Source organism: Microtus ochrogaster, linkage group LG1, assembly GCF_000317375.1.
Source record: "Microtus ochrogaster isolate Prairie Vole_2 linkage group LG1, MicOch1.0, whole genome shotgun sequence".
Classification (NCBI taxonomy): domain Eukaryota; kingdom Metazoa; phylum Chordata; class Mammalia; order Rodentia; family Cricetidae; genus Microtus; species Microtus ochrogaster.
The window spans coordinates 30371988-30389257 of NC_022027.1; the positions used below are offsets into that span (position 1 = coordinate 30371988).

Here is a 17270-nt window from a genome sequence, read left to right on the forward strand (position 1 = left end):
AAAAAAAATGCAAATGATGGTTGTTGTGTCATAAGTTATAAATATAATTAAAGTACTCCGTTAATACAAGTTCTAGAATTACCAACAAGCCATTTGCAGACTAATGTTTTTTATCATACACACTAGATAGCTGTGCACTAGGATTCCTTTGCCCTTCCTGTTAAGTGGTTAGCTTAGACATAAAATGATGACAGAGATTGCAAATTGCTTCTGTCTGTATCTTAGTTTGACCTCTAATTGCCATTGAGAAATTCCAGTTTTATCTTTATTAGCTGCCCTTTATTCTTTCTGGGACATCAGAATCATCAAAATAAGACATTTTAATTTGATTTCAGAGATGATTTCGTAGTTGTAGGATATCTGCAAGATGGAAACTCTTATGAACAAGAGTCTACTGAAGCTGTAGATAAACTCAGATATCCGGAGTGGTTAGTTTCTGTCTCTGCTTTTTACCATACAGTTGAGTCTAATATGAAGAGTTGTGGTAATAGCAGTAGCTGACTCGGCATTGCTGAGCAGGTTTGGAGCCGGGTGAGCCTAGACGCACTATGCTGACATCTGCCTTCCAGCAGCTCTTGCTGTCATGCAGCACTGTTGAGGGTTTTCATGGAGAATTGGTAGAGAACTAGCATAACTTGAGGCCCTGGGTTTAATCCTCAAGATGGTGGAGTGGGAAAGTTAATGGGGATACAGTCAGGGACTAATGTGACTCAGTGTATTCACCCATAATGTGGCTCAGAACTAATGGAATTTTTAATTATTCTATTGTGTTACATGTTACTTATGTTTACTTTGCTACATCTATGAATATGTCATCCACTTGTGAACAAAATGTCAAATTCATTATAATAAAAGTGAATTAGTTGGTGTGTGTGGTTTGTTTTTTTTGTTGTTGTTGTTGTTGTTGTTTTGTTTTTTACAAAAACCTGAGCAATGAGGTCTTAGGGAATGGAGGCAACTGCAGTGTTTTGTACCTCCGTTGGGGGTGTGTTCTGAAAACCGACTTCTCCGCTGTTTTGCTTTTATAAACATGGTGTTTACTATCTTAAATTTCTTGTGATTATCCCACTTAAAGCTGAGAAAACTAATTATGCTCATCATTTAGGGAAAGTTGAAGAGCTGCATGCTTCCTTCCTGGTATTCCTGGAGTTCTTAAAACTGAAAATTCAGGTGATCAGTGCTAAGAGACAGTTTGTTAGCAGTCATCCCACAACAAAGTAATCTTGTGTTGAGGCTTGCTTTCCAGTGGGTGCCTTTATTGAGTCAGGAAACTCGCAGTCCAAACAAACGTGGCCAAGTGCTTTTGATGGAAATACTCTTCAGAACCGGGAGAGGGACCAATTCTGTAGTGGGAAATAGTAAGAAAGGAAGTAGATTTTGATATTGAAATTTTGGTGGTTGTAAATGGTGAGGAAATAAGCACCACATCTTACAGTATGTAGGAGTCCAAGGGCAGAGGGCACATGCTTTAATAGGAAGCTGTGATCTGCATAGTTTTGTATTATTTTAAGGTACAAATTGGAGGACTTTTTGCTTTCCTTGTGTTTGGATTTTTCTCCTATATGTAAAAGTCTGGCTTTTTCCCCAATTATAGTGGAGGATATTAAGTTCTATGAATCTCAGGGGCTCAGTGGTTATAAGAACTTGCTGCTCTTGCAAAGGATTGGTGTTTGATTCCCAGCACCTCACATTCTATGGCTGTGAGCTGCCTGTAACTACAGAACTCCAGCTCCCTGGAATCTAACACTTTTATTCTGGCCTGCGTGGGTACCTGCACAGAACTGAATAAAAATGAAAATAAATGTTTAAACAGAATGTCTCTACGATTTGTGCGCTACTCTTGCTCATTGCTTTTATGGGGATGCTAGGAAGTCAGTGATTCACATACAGTTAGAAAGGCTTGAACGTTGTTTTGTTGTCTTAAAAGAGCAGGAGTAAGTCAGCACAACGTGGTCATTACTGACATTGATTTGTATCTGAGCTTTTTACTAGAGGGCCAAGGCTTGTGTAGAAGACAGTGAAGGATCCTGACTTATATGTGGATGACATCCCTGATATCCTTGTGTACTTCAGTGATGGGCTCTCCTTATTCTCAGGGCTGTAAAATAATAGTTACTGGAAACAAATTTGCTAATGCATTATTTCCAGGAAAGCCTTCATGTTTTCAAAGGTGAATTACTTACCTTGTTGGAAAGAAGCACATGTAGTTCATGAGGTTAGAAGGTTTCAGATATGAAAATTAGTTTTACCATCCAATTATTATGTCAATTAATTGTACTCTGCACTTTGTTGTTACCATATACAACAAATATACCCTAATTTTGTTTTGTATTTGTTTCTTTCACCTTTGATAGATTTCTTTTAAGGATTTTTTCTTCTGTGAAGTTTAGAGTGTGAATTGTTAGTACTGAAAAGCAAAACACTTCTTTCATCCACTTTTCATAGCCTGTTTCTGCAAGTGATTTCCTCTTTCTTGTTCAGCATATACGCTCTTAAAAGCCCTTCCTCAACTACATAATAGCTTTTATTAAAAAAGAAAAATTAGCCTACTGAGTGTCTCTTTTAGGTTTGTAACATGATTTCTGGTAGATAATGTATCCTTACCTCTCAAATTTGAGAAGGATCGTACATAGCAATGACAGGTAAGCCAGGCTTCTGAGTGCTTAGAGTGTTAGCCTAAAGGAGAGTAACTAGAAGGGAAAACATGGTTTCATTTTTTTCTTTTAAGGTCTCAAAGCCTGGACTATAGCACTATGGAGAATGGTGTATGTGGTGTGTTTGTGTGAAAATGACCATGATCTCTTTTCTAGCCCTTCTGAGAACTCCAAGGGTTTGAGGAATAGAATTACTTGTGGAAGTACAGTGCTTCACACATTTTATTCCAGCTGGTCTAGCATTTACTATCTGATTCTATTCCACAAAGATAAATTTGTTTGCAAACTATTTTAGTAAAATGATATTTTTTTAAATATCAAATTGCAAAGTAGTGAGAAGAATCTACTTCAGAGAAATTCTTTCAATAAATTTTTACTTTAAAAGTACATCATAAAGGCTGTTTATTTGTTAATATTTCTATTATTCTTCATTCATCTAACTAGATGAAACTAAATTGCTTCAACTCTTGTGTTTCAGGAGATTGCCCGGTGCAATTGATGTCATTGGTCAAACAATAACCATCAGCCGAGTAGAAGGAAGACGGCGGGCAAACGAAAACAGCAATATACAGGTTTTGTATTTAAAATCAACTGTTCTGTAGTCTAGTTTCGTCAATGCAATGTATGTATGTAGACCCCTGAAGTGCTAGTCAGTGTTAGTTGCTTTCATTGTTATGAAGGGATTTCATATGCAAAACCTTCAGCGTTATTTATTTGTCCTTATTGGAAAAGCTTTCCATTTAGAATTTATAACCTCTCAGTTCCTGTGAGTGAAATTTTCCTTTCCTTGTTATGAACAATACCATATAATCTCATTGAAAAGAAAATGAAGGGGAAAGAATCTAGAGCTCTACCACCTAGCTGTTTATTGTCAACAAAGTATATTAAATACGCTTTTTTTTTAGCATTTTAAAGGTAATTTTTGTAAACATAGAAGATAGTTCTTCTTACCATTAAAATGTTAAGAATTCTTGAGATGGTTTCCAATTTTAGTAGATTATGAGTAGAATACTCAGAAAATTATTGTACTTAAATGTAGAAAAAATTAATAAAAATTAACATATTTAAATGGTATGTTTTAGTAAGAATTCAGGAGTGTAAATATGTATTGCATTAGCTTGTTTTGCTATTAAGCTCATTGCATATCAGAATCTGTCATGTAACTGTTAGACATTCCAATTTGTGGAGGTCACCTTCCTGCATTGCTTTAGTAAGTTTGGGTTTTCTTGTTCTTAGCCCTTCGCACAGTCAACACTGCATTCTTTTTCAGTGGGAACTTTTGCTCTTAACAGATGCTCACATGAAAAATTATTTACATTCATAGCTGCTTATTTTCCACCTGTTAATAAATGCTTAACACTTTTCATGTGGAGAGATTAGGTCCTCATATGCCTGCCTACTTGCATATGAATTTCTTAGGGCATAATCTATACTGACTGTAACTAACTCCAGCACTTGAACTTTGCCAGAGATTAAAGTGTGGTATTTGCTGTATTGTGTTTATGAAGTGTTTGTTTATAACCTGAAATGCTTTGTTAATTCTTACTGAAAAAAACATTTTTGGTAGTCTAATTTTTAATCCTAGGCTTTGAGTATGAACATTTTAAAAAGTAGGTGTATGAGCTTGTACTCAAATATTTACATATAACACACATGGCTTAGAAATATCCCCCCCCCCCCATGTGCCTTTTATTTCCCTTTTTAGAATGAGTGGAGTGAACTGACCAAACTCTGCTCAACATTTATTTAGTCTGCTGATGAATTGCGCTTTACTTTTAGGTCCTTTCTGACAGATCTGCTACTGAAGTGGACAACAATTTCAGCAAACCACCTCCATTTTTCCCGCCAGGGGCTCCTCCTACTCACCTTCCACCGCCTCCATTTCTTCCGCCTCCTCCAACTGTCAGCACCGCTCCTCCTCTGATCCCACCTCCAGGTAGGAAGCGGGGAGAGGCCTTTCACTAGTACCTAGTGTTCCTTTACTTTGATCTGGGAAGTGGAAATCTGTATCCGGAAACACTACTTTGATTGATTATTCTAATTAAAAGTAACATTTTATCTTCAGTAGATTCACACTGAATCTTGTTATTTATTCTTGTATTTATTATTTATTATATCTTGTTATTTTAGCATAGCAGAGATAATACTTTAAAGTAGAAAAGGATAAACAGATTTTTATAGTATTTTTATAGTATTGATCTTGACTATAAAATAGCCACAAACTGAAGATGCTATTATTGTGTTGATTTGTATTGAAAAAGGTTTTAAACTTTCTCTTAGAATTAAATAGGTCCAAAAAATGATATATTGTGAGATTGGAATTAGTCTAGTGATCAGAATCTGTGTGATGGGTTCCATTTAGGAGATAACCACTGAGTCTTGAGTGTTTAATGTTTATTTCTTAACACAACACAGAAATTCAATGTTATGTTTTTAACTACTTTGAGAGTTAGAAACTCAAAGCACTGGTAATACAAGAAAAAGTCTCCAAAACTCACCCAGTGGACTTCTTACCTTCCTTCAGTAAGTTTTCAGTGCTTCTTGCCTTAACCAGCTTTTTGGGACACCAGCAGCTTGAATGACATTTAATTTACAGTCTTCCCTAGGAGAATGCCAGTAGTAAGTGGAAACTGTTTTCAGGTCCCTTGGATTACAAGGAAGCATGCCTTAGGATTTGCCTTCTCTTTTTACTCAGTACGTGTGGCTCCTATTTACTCTTGTACCGTGACTGAGCCGCCTGCTGTAAGGTGTCTGTTGTGCTCAGTCCAGAGCCAGCCTGCTTTTTCCCCGGTGCTTATCCCTACCTGCAGATGTCAGCTCTCGGTCTGCCCTGTGTTCTTAACACCTTACAGTCCTTTATTCTCACTTCAACTTTGAAATAAGATGAGGAAATATCACGAGAAATGGTCTGAGACAAATGTGTTCTTTTGGACTAGAGGCCAATGCAGTAGGACAGATGTTCCTCCCCAGGGTAGCGTTTCTAGACGGAGCACAGTCATCTTAGACTCGGCCTGTGACTCTTGAGTCTTTGTGGAGAATTAACCAGATGAAAGGGACTTAGGTGATTCATAATGATAATGTGCTTCTTAAACGAAACCCTTATTCTCGAGAAGAAAAAAAAGGGGATAAGATGAATATGCTCAACTTTACTAGTACTAAAGTTCGTTATTAATACTAAAATTCTTTACTAGTATTGAAGTTTCTTTTTGAAAATTTAAAAATCTTTAAAAATTTTTATTTTAATCAAATATTTTATTGTTTTTATTGAGTTATATGTATTTTTCTGCTCCCTTCCCTTCCTCCTCCCTTCTAACCTCTCCCATGGTCCCCACACTCCCAATTTATGCAGGAGATCTTGTCTTTTTCTACTTCCCATATAGATTAGATCCATGTATGTCTCTCTTAGGGTCTTCTTTGTTGTAATCAACAAATACTGTATTTGTTTATGATGCTCAGTGGGTTTTTTTTTTAAATTCAGTTATTTTAATGTGTGTTGGTATTTTGCTTGGAAGTATGTCCGTGTGAGGGTGTTGGATCCCCAGGAACTGGAATTACAGACAGTTGTGAGTTGCCATGTGGGTGCTGGGGATTGAACCCAGGTCCTGTGGAAGAACAGTCAGTGCTTAAACTATATTCCCAGCTCCACAATGTGTTTTGATTTATGTATTTTCATTATGGAATAATTTTAAGCTTATTAACATGCCTTCATTTTACGTAGTCACCATATTTTATGGTAAAACTACTTAAAATCTATCCTTTAAAAATTTTGAATTTATTTATATATATATATGTTCATGTGTGTCTCTGTGTGAGTATGTGCACATATGTTCACGTGTCCATAAAGGCCAGAGGTACAGATCCCTCTGCAGCTGTACATGCTGCTGTGAACTGCCTGATATGGGTCCTGGGAAATGACTTCAGGTCCTCTTAACAGCTGAACCACCTCTCTAGCCTCAGAATCTTTTCTTTAAGCTATTTTGAAATAAATAGTTGTAACTAACTGTGGTCTTTGCTGTACAGTAAATGTATAAGACTGAAACTCTGTACCCTAGCAAACAACATTTCCCATTTCTAACTCTCATCCCAGCTTCTGTTAATTTCTGTTCTGCTCAGCATTTTTCTGAGTTTGTGTTAGGTTTCACATGTGAGTTCATCCATTCAGTCTTAGACTCCTTGTATTTGTTTTGATTCACTTAGCATAATGTTTTCCAGATGCATGTATGTTTTTGCATGTGACTGAGAAAAATTTAAAACAATGTTACTTACTAATAGTGCAGTATCCTCATATGGCTAACATTTTTATATGTATGTTTAAAACACATTGACCAGGACAGCAGAAGGGAAGGTATGAAGTAGTGAAGAGGACTTTGGGTTACAGTATACTAGGAGACTGTAGGATATTGGTGATAGGCAATGGAAGTTTTTCATTTTAGCAGATGGTAAAATTACACTAATTTCTTTGCCATTTTACGCTTATTTATATTAACAATAATATTAGGCTGAAACAATGGCTCACTGGGTTAGGCACTTGTTACCAAGCCTGATGATCTGAATTTGATTCTAGGATCCACATGTAAAAGGAGAGTATTGACTTGTTGACATCTAGTTGACTTCCTACTTCTACCACCCCTCCTACATACAAAATAAATCAAATGAAAGCAAAATAGATAATTTTTAAAAGATATTTATTTTGTTGCAGTGTTTTACCTGCATGCATGCCTACATGACAGAAGAGGGCACCAGATCTCATTCTAGCTGGCTGTGAGCCACTATGTGGTTGCTGGGAATTGAACTCAGGACCTCTGGAAGAACGGCCAGCTCTTAACCTCTGAGCCATCTCTCCAGCCCCAAAATATGTAATTTTTATGAAGGTAACAAGTCTTTGAATAATGTTAAGGTTATCTGTGACATTGTACTATATAGTACCATTTTCTTGTAGATTAGTTGAATTATAAACCCAATGCTCAGTTTCCTGCTTTCCCTCCTTACTTAAGTAGTATGCGACCACGGCATGTTTGCTACCTGGAGTTATCAGTCCATTCCATCTGAATTGGTCCTGTTTTTACTCTTGTGTGTGCTGTTCCCACATATATAAGTCTGTGTCTCCCACAGTGCGAGTCTTGTGTATACACTGGCATTCCCTGAGTATGTTAGCTGATAGAACTAGCCAGTCACATGTTTATGTTTCCGTGCACCACATGTGGCTTTCAGATTGCCAGGTAGTGCATTCACTCAGTTTTGCACAGCTGAACTGTGTGGATTTGTAGGCACTCACCAGCTAAGTGAGAGCAGGATGTACAGGTGCCGTGGGATAGAAGCCACTGTAGAATCTCATGTGCCTTGTAAAAGAAAGCTGGGTTGGCTAGAGTCTCTTCAGGTACTGCCTCTTGAAAGGTACTTTGTTTTTCTTAAACACCCTTTTAAAAAAAAAAATTATTTTTGGAAACATAAAGGAGGAAAATCCTTTTGAGACTTTCTTTAAATTTATTTTAATGGTAACTTTTCATAAAACTAATTTTCTCTAAATATTATACAGATATAGTAATGTCCATATTTTTGGATGTTAATAGCTTTTTCTTATTAAGAAAATACAATGATGGGGATGGAGAGATGGTTCAGAGGTTAAAAGCATTGACCGCTCTTTCAGAGGTTTTGAATTCAATTCCCAGCAACCACATGGTGGCTAACAACCATCTATAATGAAATCTGATGCCCTCTTCTGGTGTGCAGGCAAACATGCAGACAGAACACAGTATACATAATAAGTAAATAAATAGATAAATGATCTTTAAAAAACAGAAAGAAAATGATACTACATGTTTAGATTTGCTTGGAATAGACCTAACTTATAAGACCAATCTGGCCTTGAACTCACAGAGATCTGCCATCATCTGCTTTCCAAGTCTGGTATTAAAAGGCGTGCACCACTACCATTTGACCTACTTTACACAGCCTAAGTAAATTCATAGATATCCCCTGGTTTGGAAGTTGAAATTTGTGGTCAACTCTGGAGGTTTATAAGAATACTCACGTAATGAGTGTTTTTAAATAGTTCTTAAAATTATGACCTGATAGGTATGGAGAGATGGTTCAGCCTCTAAATGCTTGCTGCTTTTGCAAAAGACCTGGGTTCAGTTCCCAGCACCCTCATGGTAGTACACATCCATCCATGACTCCAGCTCCAAAGGATCTGATGCTCTCTTCAGACATCCAAGAGTACTGGGCATGCATGTGTCAAATTTATTTAGACAAAACAGCCACATACATAAATAACATCTAAAAAAAATTTAAATGTAAGTTAACAGAAACAGCTCTTTCCCAAGACACTGTCAGCTAGTCGATAGGAGATATATTGTCTTCTCTTTCCCTCAAACATCCATCTGCAGACATGTGTGAACCAAATCTCCTCAGGAACACAGAGGGACAGAAAATGAAGAAGAGGCTACTTCAGACATAGATGGAGAGACTTCTGGAAATGCTAAAATACTTAATATAACCACAGTCGTAGTGGTAATTTTACAACAAATAGTAATTAGTCATGATTTCTGTAATTTACAATCTTTTCACTGTTTAATGAATCAAAAAATTTTATAATATGCTTCAGGAAAACTTTAGTAGGGGTCTGTGCTTTTCAAAGTAATAATCGAACCATTAAACCAGTTATCTAGTACATTGAATGCTTCCTTTCTAAGGTACTGCTTTGAGTACAGTCCATCTGTAAACTCATTTGTTTTAGAATGACACCTGAAATGGATACTAGTGAGGTTTTTAAAATTTAAGCGATTAACTTGAAAATAATAGAACTGCACAATGCCATACAGGTTTCTGGTCTGTTCTCTTTCCTAAGCAAGTTGCAGTGGATCTGTACCTGCTAAGAAGGCTCCGTCACAGGACTGTGCACATGCACTATTGAATATAGCATCTTAGAATTTTTCCTCCCCTTAGGGTGATGGGCATAGATACTTCTGAGTACAGAGGTCAGGGAACCTGTAAAGAGCAGAATTAGATATTCTTTAATTCATTCAGTTACTGGGCTTGTATTATCTTATGTTTAGCTGGATGCATTAGTTTTGAAATAATTGAAAATTAGAGTAAAATACTGTAAAATTAGTAGGATTGGTGTTCTAAGCTAGCTTATTTTTATGTCCATGATTGTTGTCAAATGTTTGTATTCATTATTTTAACCATTTGTGACTGTTATTTATTTTGTTACATCACATCCCTAAACCTTTTCGTCATCCATCCCCACCGTGTTTCTGCCTAGTCAAGACTCACTACATCAATTCCCAGGTGTTGGTCTCTGTTCTTCTTGTCTCTGCATTTTATTTTTCTAGGTTGCTTATAGAGGAATGATCATATTTGTCCATTGGTGTTTGGCTTATTTTGTTTCTAAAAAAGAATTTGATGATATTGAACTAATTTTAGGGAAAGCTTATAATTTAGACTTTTGAATGTTAATTTGCTTTGCTGTTACATTCTGTTTTATATGTTAATTTTATAGCTATTAAAAGCTTAAGATGAGTTTTTCATGTCCCTTTTTGTATGGATACTGAAACCATAATGCTGTCTGTTGTGTAGGGGTGGGTGTCACCAGCCTTCACATGGTGTGCTCCTGTGGAGGCGAGAGGTCCACTTCACGTGTCTTTCTCTACTGCTCTCTGCCTTATTAGGTGAGGCAGGATTTCTCAGCTCTTACTGCTCCTGGAGCTTGACTGCTCAGCTAGGCTGGCTGGCCAGGTAGTCTTGGTCTGCCTGTCTGCTGTGCTTCCCCGCAGATTTGGATTATAGGTGCACTCCTTTATCCTGCACTTTTACATGACTGTAGTCTCAGGTATGATGCTTCCATAACAAGCACTTGTGCCGTCTACCATGCCCTTAAAAAGAAAAGCCCATGTTGACCTCAGACTTAATAGCAGTCCTCCTGCCTCTGCATACCCAAGTGTTAAGATTACAGGTATGAGCCCCACATTTAATTTTTTTTTTTTTTTAACGATAGGGTCTGTGTAGCAAACCTTAAACTTCTGTTCTTGTCTCCACCTTCATGGTGCTAGGTTTACAGTCATTTGTAACCATGTCCAGTTTGTGGAGTTCTGGGATCAAACCCAGGGTTTTTGGCAAGGAACTGTACTGAGTAAGCTAAGTCCTCAGTGTGCCATTATCATTGCAGTTTGTAGAGCTGAAGTGTGCTTGCTTTCATATCTGCCTGTTTCCTCCGTTCGTCCAGTAATTTTAGTATGTTAGATCTGATAAAATCAACTGTAAGTTTTCTCTAAAACATTGGCATTTCTATCAAATATGTTTTAATTGGAGATGAAATTTTATTTTCTGTAGGAATTAAATTTTATAAATTAGATAGAGTGATACTAAAAAATATAAAATCTTGCTTTTGATAGTGTTTTAGATAAGAAATATGCTGGAACTCAGTTGATTTAAATTTTGTGATCATAGATTGTAAATCATACCTTTACAATGACTTTCTTTTGCAACTTGCAAAACAGCACTTTATAGGATTCTGCAGTGTTCTGTGTATGTGTCTGTGCTCATGTGCTTAATTTGTAAAGCTTTTCTGTTAAGTGCTATTTTTAAAAATACACATTTCCGACTTTGGCTTTCAGTAAAAATAGCTTATGCCAGGCTTTTCTAGACTTACATTAAAGCACTAATAAGGTTTGGAATTTAGTGAAAAAACAGAATTCACATAATTCTACCCTTTTCCCCCTTTGTTTTGAACTTATTAGAGAAAAGATAGGTAGGTACTATTGTGTTTCTATTACTACGTTACAAATTATCTAGAATGTAGTAGCTTAAAAATCATATTGTTACTGTCTGGGTTAGGAATCTAGGAGTAGGAAAAGTTCTCTACCTGAACCTTTCTCTCAGTCTTCACAGTCATTTCTAAGGATTTAACTGAGGAAGGTTAGTCTCTAAACTCACTCGATAAAAGTCAGCTTTCTTGTTTTAAAAGATTTATTTGTTTTCATTTTATGTGTATGTGACATGCATACTTGGTTACCTGTTGAGATCAGAAGAGTGTCAGATCCCCTGGAAGGGGAATTACAGTGTTTCTGCATATCCCTGTGGTGAGTGCAGGGAGCTAAACCCAAAGAGTAGCCACAGGAAGTCCTCTGTTTCCATCCCTTTCTTCTTTTTCTAGGTTGTGGGCTGAAAGGACTTGAGGTCCTCATTGGCTGTGGTTTTTCCCAACATCTGAGGTAGCCATTGGAAGACTGCCAGCAAAGTAGAAATCACTGTCTTTTGTAGCCCAGTCTTGGAAGTGGCTTTACTATTTTTGCTGGTTTTGTCTTGCATATGCCATACAATAGCTGTGATGTCCTGCTCACTTAAAAGATGATTCAAATACCAGAAGTACGCAAAGGCATTTGTACCAGGACGAAGGAATTATAGAACCATGTCAGAAGCTCCCTAGTGTGGTTCTACAAATCACTGATGAAAATAAGTTTATTTAAAAATAATTTTTGGTGTTTTGTTTTGCTTTGTTTTTTATGTCTTGAATATTTACAGAAATTCCTGGTACAGGTAACTTTTTGTTGTTTTTTAAATATTTATCAGGAATACAGCCTTTCTGTTTCTTTGCCTCAGTCCCTAGGTGGGATTTTAGCCTCCCCCACTTTTTTTCCCCCTTGAGGAAAAAGTTTCTGTATGTAGCCCTGGCTGTCCTGGAACTAGTTTTGTAGACCAGGCTGGCCTCGAACTCACAAAGATCCTCTTATGTCTGCTGGAATTAAAGGCGTGCACCACCCCCTTTACATTTAGGAATAATCATGACATACAGAAAAAGGTAAACGTTTTGTCTGTCTGTCTGTTTGTTTCTTTTCATCCTCCCACCCCCTCTGAGTGTCTAACAGTAGTATATATTGTTGATGTGTTTTAGTCTTAGGAAAATAATGCCTTTGCTTTATAAAAATTTAAAGTTGGTTTTACTTTTCAACTGTATTTCTGAGTCTCTTAAAGATAAGGTTAGAAGTGTGGGTTATAATCCAGTGTTCTCAGTGTGATCCCAGGCTAACAACTTCATCTCCTGAGGATTTCTTGGTAATACAGATATGTTTTTATATTATGTTAGACATTTTGAATGAGAATCTCTAGAATGTCCCAGCAGTCTGTGCTCACAAACTCCAGGTGGTTCTGATGCAGGGAAGTGCGTGAATGTGAATGGATAATTACTTTGCTGAAGCTTATATTATCACTAGGGAAGGCTTTCCAGACAAATAATCATTTTTGTAGATAAATAAAATAAGGCCAGAAGTGGTGGTACAGGCCTTTAACCACAGAGTTCGGAAGGCAGATGCAGGTAGATGTCTTTGAGTTCAAGGCCAGAATGTTTATCTAGAGAGTTTTAGACTAGCCAAGGCTACATAATGAGACCTTGTCTCAGAGCAAAACAAAAACATACATACATACATACATACATACATACATACATACATACGTACATGCAATTATACATACACATACAAACATGTATACACAGACATATATAAAAGAAGCAAAGCACTTGATTTGTATGTTTGAGTCTATTGGAGTTGTCCAAGGAAGGAAAAAGTGGATTTGGGGAATGAATTTTCCATTCCTTACATTCTTGTTTTGTTTTGTTTCTTTAATAAGTGTTAAATATTGGAGATTTTTAAGTGAAAATGGTTTTCCGTTATATCACTTGCTAAACTTCCTTAGTTGTTTGAAAATGTTTCTGGGAAGTGTCAAGGAATTGGTTGTGTGTTTCATCGGCTTCATAGTCCTTTCCGTGACCAAGTGTTTACACTGAAGCAGAATCTTAGGAAGTAAGTCTCACTGGAAGAGCCCTTTCTAGCGGGAAGTTTTCTGTTGTACGGTCACCAACTGGAAAGACAACTGTATCTGATGTTTTTTCTTTTACTCTATTCTTAGTTGATTTTGATACTACTATATAGTAAGATTAAAGTAAAAGGCAGATAATAATTGTTTTAGTTAGGATATCTAATGCTGTGATAAAACACTATGAGCAAAAACAGCTTTGGGAGGAAGGGTTTTATTTTTATTTGACTTACTCTTCCACATCATAGTCTATCTTCAAAGGAACTCAAGGCAGGAACAAGGAGGCAGGAACTGAAAAAAGTTTTTGCTGCTTACTGGCTTCTTCCTCCTGGTTTGCTCAGCTTGCTTTCTTATACAACTCAGGGTGTCAGGGTTGGGCCCACCCACAGTAAGCTGTGTCCTCCCACATCAATCATTCTTTAAGAAAATGTTGGACAGACTTGCCTATGGAATAGTCTTGTGGAGACATTTTCTGAGTTGATAGTCCCTTTTCCCAAATGACACCAGCTTGTATCAAATTGACACAAAACTAACCAACAGAGTAATTTTATTGCTCTTAGAGGAATTAACTTGGCCATATGCCTTCAGTATTTGTTTTCAGTTTACATACTTTTGAGGACTAAGTTTTGAAGGCCCCGACTAGTAATTGTGCCATTTTTGCACTAATTCTCATTGTAGTAAGTGTAGCTGAGTAGTGCTTGTTATTCATAAATGCACTTAGATCGCATTAGTAGAATGAAAGTATCACAGAGTGGGAACTGATCTAGTAGTAGTCTTACACATTAAAAACATTATTAAATGTGAAACAGTTGGTAGTATATATAAAAACATACTGTTCCTTCCTGCCTGCCTGCCTGCCTTCCCTCATTTAGCTTTGCAGTTGGGATTCTTGGTTAGAGCTATCTGCTAGACATCAGTGGATATGAGAGGCATCAGACCAAAACCTTGGGAAAGCTGAAAATGGGATTGCCTGTGTTAGTTTGGTAGGTTGGGAATGCCATGGCTGACTTACGTACTTTTTCACTCTCGCTGGTTTTATAGCCTTTTATTTCATGGGATTAAATCAGGTACTTGGGTCTGTGTTTTAAGGCCAAATGCTGTCTTAAGTTCTTATTCATGACAGCCTTCTTCCAGTAAAACATGTCGGTCAGAACATCTTACAGTCAGCCTGCTGCAGCTTTCCATGGTCACGAAACACCTGAAAGTGCTTCTGTTCACTTGTCTGCAGTTAGTAAGTGGATTTGTTCCCCTCCTTTGAGCTAATTTTGATACAGTTTTAAAGATAAGATTTAATAAACTGTTTGAACAATCGAATTTATTGATAATATAAAACTTTTAATAAAAAAGCTGAATTTTTTTCTTACTTGTGAGGCCATTTTTTTTTTAACTAAAGGTAGTTCCAGTTTTCATGTTATACATTGGCTTTCATGTATTTCTTAAATTTAAAATTAGGATTTACTTTTAGTTGCTTAGTACTTAACAGGGACATTTCACCAGTATAAATTTAGAATGTTCATGTATAGTTTATTTCTTAGAGGCTCTGTGTTACAAAGAATTGAGTGACACTCCAGTATTGCTTTGCTAACACCTGTAGAAGGCAATTATGTGTTTTTGTTCATGTGGGTGTGGGTGTATGCATGTGTTCATATGTAAGTTTCTTATGCCTTCTTTTCCGCTTCTTCAAATCAAAGAGTATTGACTGTTGACTCCTGGCAACCGCAGCAAAGCAGTCTTCACACTTGAGTGACCCACACTGGCCTCACCGTAATCTTTACCTACATGCAGTATTTACATTAAAGTGTTAAACTAACAAAATTGGCTTCTGATGACCAAATTTAGTGAGTTTTTCCACATTACGGAGTTTGATATTTTGTGTCACATGTGTGCTTTTTAAGTGATGTGCCATTTAACTTCATTTGTGATTCCAGCTAGTGGGGCAATCTTGTTATGAAGTTGGTAGACTGGTTTTTCATCAGGGAAGTTGGATGCTGTACTTGAATCGTTGGTCTGCAAGAAAACAGAGCGCTTCTTTTGAGTGCTAAGCCAGGGTGCCGAGACAGGGGTTTTATTTCAAAGTTGTTTTGGTGATGGCATAAAAACATACCAGGTTCTGAAATCCAGTTACTATATTAAATTTCATCACTTGTTTTTTAGGTATTCCAATAACTGTACCACCTCCAGGTAAAACTTTTTTCATGTTTTCTCCATCATTGTTAATGAACATGAAATTTCAAGCTTATCGTTACAGGAGGGACAGTGTTGATGCGGTTAGAATGTGCACTAGGCCACTGGGATTTCAAGGTCCTATTTTCAGCTCTGCCTGTGCTTCATTCCAGTGTTAAGACGTTTAGTTTTCTTAAGCCTATCTTACCCATTTGTGTAGAAATAGATATTCTCACCTTATCAATTTATGAGGAAAACAATAGAAGATATAAAATAAAATCACTCTTTGAAATGCTTTTTAGACCAATGATTTTGGTGTGTAAAAGTGACTCAGAGAAAAGAAAAATAATTTATCTTGACTTTATCACGACTTCTAATTGTTTACCCATTGTCATAATTCATTGTCATGAGAAAATATTTTCTGAACTACAAAGCAATTGTATGGCTTAATAACTAGTCAAGTACTTGTTCTTAGAGGTATTCAGTTGGGCATTGCAGCAGTGTAGTCAGTAGGAGTGTTTCTGTAACCAGTGCTGTCTTTATATATTTGTCAATGGTTTTTTATTGTGTAATGGTGATGCCAGTAGAAAGTATATTTACTGAGTTCAGTGTTAAAAACCAAGGGCTGTGAAGAAAATGACTAGTGCTGGTGCTGAGAAGAGCGGTCTAATTCCAAACGACCTGGGGGAGTAGAAGGGAAGTTGAGAGTGTGCAGCTTAGTGTGCGTGCTCAGCTAGGAGTACAGTCACTGGCTGAGACAGGGCTGGCCAGGGTGAGTCTTAAGGGATGGTTTTGTCTTTTTAGTGTGAGATACAGTATGACTGTGAACCTGTGTCATGTGAGACATGGACTTGAGGACTACTGTGGTAGCTGCTAACCCTGGGCCTGCTTGATGGTGGTAGAAGAGTTACAGATGCTAAAACTGGACAGACTGACAAGCATAATGAACTTGAAATAGTTGGAAGCAGGGCTAAAGACTGAGCAAATGTAGTTTTGAGAAGAACGAGCACTGGAATTTCTGTCCCAGAGGACACTGGAAAGGAACCTTAGTGCAAAGTAGCCAGGAAGTAGAAGACAGTGGGGATGTAGCAGTGGACTGATCTCCGTCAGTACGTGAACCACAGGGCAAAGGATGGAAACTGTTGAAGTTGATGCATGTCCCAATGTTGGAGGTTGTTAACCTGGGGCATAGGTGTCAGAAGTTGTGGAACTGCGAGTCTTTGGCTATGACACTGTTCGGATCTGGCTGTAGAAGTCTAGAGGAGACTGCTGCTGAGGACCTTAGCTGTGCTATTCTACGGCATTTCATTTAGCTGTGCGAGTGGCTGAGAGTGCTGACCTCACAATACAAACTTGCAAATGATTTGCCTCAAGACCAATTCAAAAATTCCATTATGTGCCTTGCTTTGTAAAGTAGTTCCTTGGGGTTGTGTTATTTAAAATATTTCATGGCAGATGTTTTTGCTATGAACACATATATTTACTGGTTAGGCTTTGCTTATAAATTATCCACTTTAAAGAAATTTCTATAAATCTGAAACTCAGACTATTTTTAAATGACGTCAGTGCTATTTTATTTGTGTTTCTTCAAAACATAATCTGATGGCAAAACTACTACTGTTTTTTTTATGTGGAAAAGGT

At 37.1% G+C, this 17270-nt stretch overlaps 1 protein-coding gene across 7 annotated transcripts in view; it reads left to right on the forward strand.

The window, feature by feature from the left end:
- Positions 1-17270, forward strand: part of Fip1l1 (factor interacting with PAPOLA and CPSF1) — a 60108-nt gene that overhangs the window by 32259 nt on the left and 10579 nt on the right. For 4 of the 7 annotated variants that reach the window (XM_013350784.2, XM_026785004.1, XM_005359352.2 and 1 more), the window contains 3 exons: positions 3133-3226; positions 4434-4590; positions 15621-15647. In XM_013350784.2, coding sequence (XP_013206238.1) covers positions 3133-3226; positions 4434-4590; positions 15621-15647 — 278 coding nt within the window. The remainder of the gene's footprint in view (positions 1-3132; positions 3227-4433; positions 4591-15620; positions 15648-17270) is intronic. The other 3 variants (XM_005359350.3, XM_013350786.2, XM_005359354.3) reach the window with 1 other exon arrangement.